Source organism: Neophocaena asiaeorientalis, unplaced genomic scaffold, assembly GCF_003031525.2.
Source record: "Neophocaena asiaeorientalis asiaeorientalis breed wild unplaced genomic scaffold, Neophocaena_asiaeorientalis_V1.1 scaffold376, whole genome shotgun sequence".
Lineage (NCBI taxonomy): Eukaryota > Metazoa > Chordata > Mammalia > Artiodactyla > Phocoenidae > Neophocaena > Neophocaena asiaeorientalis.
Genome location: NW_020174368.1, coordinates 1,579,948 through 1,590,163, shown reverse-complemented (window position 1 = coordinate 1,590,163; position 10,216 = coordinate 1,579,948). Strand labels below are relative to the sequence as shown.

The 10,216-nt window shown below is 40.7% G+C and overlaps 1 protein-coding gene across 1 annotated transcript in view; it reads left to right on the top strand.

The window, feature by feature from the left end:
- Positions 1–846: 846 nt before the first annotated feature.
- The window catches only part of SLC30A5 (solute carrier family 30 member 5), a 30,930-nt gene continuing 21,560 nt past the window's right edge, over positions 847–10,216 (top strand). The window contains exon 1 of the mRNA XM_024756193.1: positions 847–1,356. Coding sequence (XP_024611961.1) covers positions 1,271–1,356 — 86 coding nt within the window. The 5' untranslated portion in view covers positions 847–1,270. The remainder of the gene's footprint in view (positions 1,357–10,216) is intronic.

Genomic DNA, 10,216 nt, shown 5'->3' with positions numbered 1-10,216 from the left:
TCTTTGCCTCGAACAGGATAATACGTATCTTTAGCTTTTAAAGTTCATGCCTTCCTCTGTGCTCTACACATAGGATACATCTTTCCACAATGCTTTTCTCCCATATCCAAAACCTTATCCAAGTTCCAGGTCAGCTTCTATCAGTGAGTCTTTTCTGGTTATACCCACATCACACCTTATTTGGGAAACCTTAGCATTTGTGCCTTTGCCAACTACGTCTTGCTCTCAAATTGCTAAGTATTTTCCACAATAGATTATGAAGTCCCAGCAGGCAGAGACTATGACTCCTCATTCTCTTATATGTTACCAAGAGTCTTTATGTACATTCGAATTAAGTGGAGTATTGTAAACTAATCATAATTTACACTGTCCAAAACTCCATTTTCATCTCCATATCCCAGTCCTCAAATTTACCTATAAATAATAGCTAACATTTATTACTATGTATCATTCACTGTTATAGACACTTTTCACATATTAACACATACAATCCTCCCAACAACCCTATGATATAGATATTACTATTCTTACTTTGCAGATAAGGAAACTGAGGTACAGAAAGGCCAAGTGACACAATTAGTAAGTGGCAGATTTGGGATTCAAACCAACACAGTTACAGGAACCCACCTTCTTAACTTTTTAGCAACAGAAAACTAACTCTAATAAAGCCTGGTCCTACCTGCCTAGGTTTACTGATGTGCAAGGATTAAGTAACACAGTTTAGGAGCCAGAATTTAAAAGAAATTCTATTCTATTTAATCGCAAGTTGTGCATTTTCTATGTCCCCTACCTGCGCTCCAGAAGAACCCGCTGTATTCATGACAGCCCATAGGTGGCGCTGCAGGGACAGGTATGTGCTCAGGCCTCGTCAGTGGGGGGAGCTGATACGGGGCGAGGATTCCGTCCGTAGCCCAGCGGTAGGAAGAGCCTTAGGAAGGGGAGGGGACGGCGAGTGTTGTACTGTGCGCAGGCGCAGGGCCGGGCACTCCCCCGAGAGTGAGGGCTGCTGGGCCCGATGACGTGGCTGGCCCCGTCCGATGCGGTGAGCCTCCGGGAAACCCGGCGGCGCCGGAACTGTCCGCGGCCTAGTCCCGACGCGCGTGTGCTTGTGAGTCGGAGCCGGGGACAGCGGCAGCAGCCCGGCCTACGGGGACCCGACGGGGCCGCTGGCATGGGGGAGTGACGCGTCTGCGCCCGGTGTTCCGCGGCAGCGGCGAGACATGAGGAGACCCCGCAGCGGGGGCAGCGGCGGCGGCTCCTGATCCCCAGGATGGAGGAGAAATACGGCGGGGACGTGCTAGCCGGCCCCGGCGGCGGCAGCGGCGGCCTCGGACCGGTGGACGTGCCCAGCGCTCGGTAAGGGACCGATCGGGCTCCCGCCTCCGGAGCCGCTCTCTCCCCACGCCTGCCCGACAGCTCCGGACACACGTTGCCCGGACCCTCCCGGGTGCGCGCGGGGCCCGGCGTCCCTCCAGTCCGGCTGACAGCCCGGAACGCCCTCCTCGGTTCCGTACTCCCTCCAGCGACAGCTTTCATTGGCTCCGCCATTCCCCGCTGCAGAATGAATGCTCTAAGATCCGGGAAGGTTCTGCTTGAGTTTCTGGTTTTCAGGGCAGACCGTTAACCTTAGAACTGCCAGCCAGTTCAAGTGAGAGGTTTTTCTGACCCATGAGAAGCATGTCTGTTAGCTCTTTCTACCTGAAATAGTAGTTTGGTGATACTTAACCTTTCTGATGTCTGCCTGTGTAAGTTAAAGGAAGGGTCACCATCATCTCTTCAGGCGAAGAAACCAAAAGTACAAACAGATGAACTTTGATGTTCAGGTTAACCTCGCAAAACAAGAATCCACCCCGCCATCTAGTTTTTCTTTTCCTTTCTTCGCTTATTTTGTTTTATTATTAAGACATGTGTGCTCATGGTCAAAAAATTCAAACAGTACAGAAATTCGTAGAATAAAAAGGAAACAGTCCCCATTACCCCCCTCCCCGCAGTGTTCCCACGAACCCCCAAGAGGTAAGTAATTACAGTGATCACTTTCCATTGTGTCCTTCTTGACCTGTCCTAATTTCTGAGGTAGTGTCGCAAGATGTGTAAAATATGGCCCAACAGTTTGGTTGGAACTGGTTTTCATTGCCTTTATATTTAATGGTTTTCATTGCCTTTATATTTAATAAGATTAATGAGATTAGTTCAGTGTTTTTTGTTCTTGGTCTTTTGAGACATGGTTGTTTCGGTAAATTCTTCGGAACTGTAGAAATAGCATTTCTAACATAACTATTTTTGTGTGGAATGCTGGGACAGAAATTAAATCAGCTGCGTTTTTTGTGGTTACAAGTTTAATTTTCTAGTCTATTTTGAGCAACTCATTTTGTAAAAAACAATGCCTATCAGGTATTATTTACTGAGACATGCTTGTTTCAGTAAATTCTTCGGAACTGTAGAAATAGCATTTCTAACATAACTATTTTTGTGTGAAATGCTGGAACAGAAGTTAAATCAGCTGCGTTTTTTGTAGTTACAAGTTTAATTTTCTAGTCTATTTTGAGCAACTCATTTTGTAAAAAACAATGCCTATCAGGTATTATTTACTGAGACATGACAACTAAATGCAATAGGTGATTCTGGTGTAGATTTAATAGTGAGGAAAATGCTGTAAAGGATAGTACTAGGTCAATTGACAAAACTGATATGTGGACCATAGATTAGATAAAAGTATATCCATGTTAAATTTCCTGTAGTTGATAACTCTACTGATTTCATAAAAGGATGTTCATGGGCTTAGGAATACAAGTAGTTAGGGGTAAAGGAGCATGATGTATGTAACTTACTCTTTAATAGTTCAGGAAAAAAAAAGTTTGTATTTAGAGAGAGATAATAAGGCAAATAAGGTAGTATGTAACAATCAGAGAATCTAGGTAAAGAGTGTACTATTCTTGCACCTTTTCTGTCACTTGAAATTATTTTTAAATAAGTAATATAAAATTTTTATTTACTCAAGAGCTCATTATCTTAGATGTGGTCAACAGTCCTTTAACGTCTTACTTTCATTATTTGCTTAGCAGAGCTGCCCTCCTATTGTAGTTCATTGCAGAATCAAATTCAAATCAGGACTGGTTGAATTTTGAATAGATTTCAGGTTGCAAGAGTTTTCCTTTATGTAGACTAAAACTCAAAGTATGGTTATAATCTGCAGCAAAAGCTAATTAACAGATCCTTTAATTGTGGATATTTTTATTCCTGAATTCACAAATATGAATTGTTTTAAATGTTTCTATGTTGGGCTTCCCTGGTGGTGCAGTGGTTGAGAGTCCGCCTGCTGATGCAGGGGACACGGGTTCGTGCCCCGGTCCGGGAGGATCCCACGTGCCGCGGAGCAGCTCGGCCTGTGAGCCATGGCCACTGAGCCTGCGTGTCCGGAACCTGTGCTCCGCAACGGGAGAGGCCACAGCAGTGAGAGGCCCACATACTGCAAAAAAAAAAAATGTTTCTATGTTGGCTTCAATAAGTCCTCTTTGCAGGAAAGGGCAGAGGGTGACAGCCAGCGTTTATTAAGTACCTCCTGTGTTCCAGGTACTTTGCGTGCAGCATCTCACTTAATCCTTACAACAGCACTACAGACTCATTAGTTGCATCCTTGTCTCAGATCAGGTAACTGGGACATAGAAAAGTAATTTTCCCAAGGTCACACACCTAGTAACTAATCTGGGAGTCAGTTACCTCAAACTTCATTTATAGCGCCTTCTACACAGTGGACACTTAAATATTTATTGAATGTATCAAGCTTGAATTACATACACTGAATTTGTTTTTTTAACTGGAGAACTGTGAGCTGCTACAGTGGGCAAATCCCAAGAAACAGGTTTGAACCCAAACTCAAATTTCAGTAATTTCAGATTTAAAGAACCAGAGATTTTTCTAACCCTTCACAGAAAATACCAGTGATACTTTTGATGAGACTAGTTAATGGCAGATAATGATATATAAGCCATCTCAGGTACTAAGGGGGAGTGGATTGGATCCCGCTAAGTTGCCCAAAGAGTCAGTGAGTGGCTCAGGGGCCACTGCCCCCATTTAAGAGCCTCCCTTCCTCACACCCCAGCTTTCCCCCTTAGTATGTTTTCCTCCACAACATGAACTAGGATTGTGTACTTATTAGTATATGGTTATTTGGCCTTAGCTAGTGTTTTGTCTTTAGCCCAACAGGAAGACTTCATTAATTGACACTTTAAAAATCAAAGTATTCACCTTTTAAATGTTAAAATAATTTTCCTAATTAATAATGATAAAAGATCTTCACTATATATTACATGAAAAGTCACATAACAATTTCAAAATATATGTACAATGGTGAATACGTGAGTGTATCTAAAATAAGTGCTTGTCCATACGTGCAGGTGCAAAGGAAAAGGTGTGGAAGGATGTCCCCAGTTGGTCACCTATGAGGAGGAAATTGGGAATGGTTTTCTTTAAAACTTTGATAACAACCAACTACTCAGGAATTACTTTTGTAATCTGTTTTTTAGAACTTAAAAGGGGAATAAAGTATCAGAAATTTCATAATAATAATATTGTCAAGAAATATATACTTAATGTTCCATATGACTGAATCTTGCCATTAAAGTGCCAAATTTTTAAGTTTTGTTAATACTTTTTTTTTTTTTTTTGCGGTACGCGGGCCTCTCACTGTTGTGGCTTCTCCCGTTGCGGAGCACAGGCTCCGGACGCGCAGGCTCAGCGGCCATGGCTCACGGGCCCAGCCGCTCCGCGGCATGTGGGATCTTCCCGGACCAGGGCACGAACCCGTGTCCCCTGCATCGGCAGGCGGACTCTCAACCACTGCGCCACCAGGGAAGACCAAGTTTTGTTAATACTTTAAACAAAAATTATTTAGAAATAATTTTATATATTGCCCCATCTTTTTTAAACAAGTATATTAAATATAGTTTACCTTTTTCTTGATGACTTCTGATCATTATCTGTAATCTGGTGAACCGAGCTTTTCTTCAAAGGTCCGTCCCAGTACTAGCGTTCTTCGTATGCTGCTCTCCGTACTTTGAAATTCCCCCTCCCTTTACTTGCTTCGTAATTCTATTTAGTCTTTTTCTTTTTTTTAACTTGAAGTATAGTTGGTTTACAATGTTGTGTTAGTTTCAGGTGTACAGCAAAGTGATTCAGTTATATGTATATATATTCTTTTCAGATTCTTTTCCATTATAGATTATTATAAGATATTGAATACAGTTCCCTGTGCTATACAGTAGGTCCCTGTTGATTATCTATTTTGTATATAGTAGCATGTATCTATTAATCCCAAACTCCTAATTTATCCCTCCCACCCCCCTTTCCCCTTTGGTAACCATAAGTTTGTTTTCTCTGTGAGTCTGTTTCTGCTTTGTAAATAAGTTCATTTGTATCTTTTTTTATATTCCATGTATAAGTGATATCATATGGTATTTGTCTTTGTCTGACTTACTTCACTTAGTACGATAATCTCTAGGTCCATCCATGTTGCTGCATCATCTTGCAAAGGTGATCTGTTGGGGAGAGATTTTTTATGGCTCAGTAATATTCCATTTTGTGTGTGTGTGTGTGTGTGTGTGTGTGTGTGTGTGTGTACCACATCGTCTTTATCCATTCATCTGTCAATGGACACAGCTTGCTTCCTTGTCTTGGCTATTGTAAATAGTGCTGCTGTGGACATTGGGGTGCACATATCTTTTCAATTAGAGTTTTCATCTTTTCTGGATATATACCCAGGAGTGGGATTGCTGGATCATATGGCAACTTTGTTTGATTTTTACATTTTAATTTATTTATTTACTTGGCCACACCATGTGGCCTGCAGGATCTTAGTTCCCTGACTAGGGATCGAACCTGGTCCCCCAGCAGTGAAAGCCTGGAATCTTAACCAATGGACCACCAGGGAATTCCCCAGCAACTCTAGTTTTTTAAGGAACCTCCCTACTGTTCTCTGTAGTGGCTGCACCAATTTACATCCCCACCATACCCTCTCTAGCATTTATTATTTGTAGACTTTTTATTTTTTTTTTGTGGTACGCGGGCCTCTCACTGTTGTGGCCTCTCCCACTGCGGAGTGCAGGCTCCGGACGCGCAGGCTCAGCGGCCACGGCTCATGGGCCTAGCCGCTCTGCGGCATGTGAGAACTTCCCAGACCAGGGCACAAACCCGTGTCCCCTGCATTAGCAGGCGGACTCTCAACCACTGCACCACCAGGGAAGCCCTATTTGTAGACATTTTGATGATGGCCATTCTGACTGGTGCTTCGTAATTCTATTTAGTCTTTTTCTTTTTTTTAACTTGAAGTATAGTTGGTTTACAATGTTGTGTTAGTTTCAGGTGTACAGCAAAGTGATTCAGTTATATGTATATATATTCTTTTCAGATTCTTTTCCATTATAGATTATTATAAGATATTGAATACAGTTCCCTGTGCTATACAGTAGGTCCCTGTTGATTATCTATTTTGTATATAGTAGCATGTATCTATTAATCCCAAACTCCTAATTTATCCCTCCCACCCCCCTTTCCCCTTTGGTAACCATAAGTTTGTTTTCTCTGTGAGTCTGTTTCTGCTTTGTAAATAAGTTCATTTGTATCTTTTTTTATATTCCATGTATAAGTGATATCATATGGTATTTGTCTTTGTCTGACTTACTTCACTTAGTACGATAATCTCTAGGTCCATCCATGTTGCTGCATCATCTTGCAAAGGTGATCTGTTGGGGAGAGATTTTTTATGGCTCAGTAATATTCCATTTTGTGTGTGTGTGTGTGTGTGTGTGTGTGTGTGTGTGTGTGTGTACCACATCGTCTTTATCCATTCATCTGTCAATGGACACAGCTTGCTTCCTTGTCTTGGCTATTGTAAATAGTGCTGCTGTGGACATTGGGGTGCACATATCTTTTCAATTAGAGTTTTCATCTTTTCTGGATATATACCCAGGAGTGGGATTGCTGGATCATATGGCAACTTTGTTTGATTTTTACATTTTAATTTATTTATTTACTTGGCCACACCATGTGGCCTGCAGGATCTTAGTTCCCTGACTAGGGATCGAACCTGGTCCCCCAGCAGTGAAAGCCTGGAATCTTAACCAATGGACCACCAGGGAATTCCCCAGCAACTCTAGTTTTTTAAGGAACCTCCCTACTGTTCTCTGTAGTGGCTGCACCAATTTACATCCCCACCATACCCTCTCTAGCATTTATTATTTGTAGACTTTTTATTTTTTTTTTGTGGTACGCGGGCCTCTCACTGTTGTGGCCTCTCCCACTGCGGAGTGCAGGCTCCGGACGCGCAGGCTCAGCGGCCACGGCTCATGGGCCTAGCCGCTCTGCGGCATGTGAGAACTTCCCAGACCAGGGCACAAACCCGTGTCCCCTGCATTAGCAGGCGGACTCTCAACCACTGCACCACCAGGGAAGCCCTATTTGTAGACATTTTGATGATGGCCATTCTGACTGGTGTGAGGTGATACCTCATGTAGTTTTGATTTGCATTTCTCTGATAATTAGCAATAACACGTGCCTCTTGGCCATCTGTATGTCTTCTTTGGAGAAATGTCTATTTAGGTCTTCTGCCCGTTTTTTGATTGGGTTGTTTGTTTTTTCTACTTAGTCTTTAATACACACTTAGACATCTCAGACTCTGAAGATGACTTTTACTTCCCTAGTTACAGTTAGTTACTTCCACATCTATTCCTTTAGATCTCTGCTACTAACTTGGGTCACATAAATACTTGTTTCTTGCCTGTCTTCCTTAGGCCTCAAACTCCTTGAGGGCAGGGCCTCTGTTACACATTTAGTTTCTTGGATAACACCTAGAAATGCATTTCGTTGTGAGCAACCAAACTAAGAGAGCTTTAATCACATACGGATATATTCTTCTCACATAAAAGAAACCAGAGGTTGCTGGTATTTGTTCAGCCCCTCAGCAGTACCATCTGGGACCAGATTCTTGGTCTTTGCTCTCTGCCATCCCAAGTGTGGCTCTCATATTCAGGCTTATTATAAAATGGATGACATTTTCTAGAGAATGTTAACATGTTGATAATATTTTTAAGATAAATTTTAGATAAAAGTCCTCCTTTGAAGTCAGAAAGAATGCAGAACTAGTTCCACCTGCCTCAGGCCCTTTTATCAGGAAGAGGGAAGGCCGTAGTACCTGAAACCACCCTGACAGACAGGTCTCATTAGCCCCAGATGACATCTGGCACTTAGTAAGTGAGCAGGGAATATTTGAAGAATGGCTTAGTAGCCCCATGAGGGTATACAAGGCTCTTTGCTGACCTCAAGAATCCCCAGATTGCTGTGATTTTTAATGTACCTTTGTCAGTTTTTCCTGGTCTTTGTTTTCTCCCTCCCTGTCTTGTTGACAGTGTTGTTTTTTGTGTCCTTGCTTCTATCCTGCTGCTTAATTTTATACCTAGTTAAGAACTTAAGGAGTGAAGCACTTGAGGTTTTGAGCTTTCCTCTCTCTACTTGATGTGTGTTTTTCATTCTGAATCCATAACTGGGTTGATGACAGTTTAAATTGCCAGGAGCTTGACTGCCAGCTCTGTACTGTACTACTGCACTATCTACATTATTGTGCTAGATAGTACTGTATCACACAAGTGTAATTGTAGAACTCGCATTCTTTCATTTAGTAAACATTTGCTGAGCACTTATTATATGCAAGTCCCTGGGTTAAGAACTGAATAAACAAAAGATTTCTAGCTCAAGAGTAGTGTTTTTATTTGCTAATTATAAATTGCTACCATGACTGGAGTATTTAATTAACATTAATGTAGTTAATTTACTTAAGTTTATCTGACTTTTTTCTCTAGCTTAAATGGGCCAAAATCGACATTAATCTTAGGTTTTAATATGCATTTTGTTTTTCATATTTAAAGATTATTTTACCCTATATGTGGGCCACTGTGAATGTATAATTGGGAACAGTTTAGAAGATGGGAATCCTCAAAGCCTTTTGGATGAACTTTGGTTTTCTGTGTGACATAATTAAAAGAGCATACTTAAGAGACATGGACTTGACCCTAGCTAACTCTGTGGACTTCAACTTCCCAATCTGTGACATGAGAGGAATTGGACTAGAGAATCTCTAAGGTGTTTTGCAGCTTTTAAATATTAGTGTTCTGTTTCTTCTAGCATATATACATTTACTTTCTAGTAAATACCTAGACAATTACTAGAAATTTGGTAGATTTTTCATGTTGTACTGTGTGTTTTCAGCCAGTCTGCAAGCAATCCAGAAACAAAATATACTCGATTTTTATCATAGCCATAATTTTAATTTTATTTATTTTTTCCAATACTCCTTTTTTCATTGAGATAAAATTACCTACCATAAAATGCATAGATTTTAAAGGTACCAGTTTTCATTTTTCACAAATGCATACCCATGTAACTTTCAACATAATCAAGCTATAGGACGTTTTTATCACCCCAGAAAATCTGCTTGATCTTTTAAACAGAAATTTCAGTGTCTATACTATTCTCCAGGTAAATTAAGTAGGAACTTATGTGCTTTAGGATTTGACTTACTTTATTCCACAATAACATTTTTATTAACTTCTTGGTGATTAATTTTCACATTGTTAAAACTCCCAGATTGCACTATTAAAAAGCCCCCCAGATTATGTTCATGAAAAGAAAAACCACTTTGTTCCAAATCTGAGTTTCTTTAATATACTATGATATTATTTGGACTAAAACAGAAAATGAGCCATCAGACAGTGAAGATGTTGGAATTGCTGAGATTCATTCTTTCAAGGACTGAAATTTATTTTCGTAGTTGCATCAAAATCTTCCAAAAATATATATATTTTCATGCCTTCTTAAGCAGATTGCTGTTTGTTGATTCAGTGCCATGGGACTTAATGATTCACACTCATTGATTTTTATACCATCCTACATACATTGATATCATTGCATATCAAATTGTTTTAACTGCTATTTGAATGACTTAGGTTTCCCTTAAACTCCTGTGTTTGCTTTTTTGTACTTTTCTCCCATTGGTAGAGACTTCTCATTCCTGCTGGTGTGCTGGCTTTGGACATCCCTTTTATCTCCTTTTTAAGGTATTAACACCTGTTAGATATAAACTTAGAAAGTAGTCTCCTGAATGACTTGCAAAGATGATCTGTTGGGGGGAGATATTAGAAGTTCTCACCTTTTTATCTCATTCTTTTTC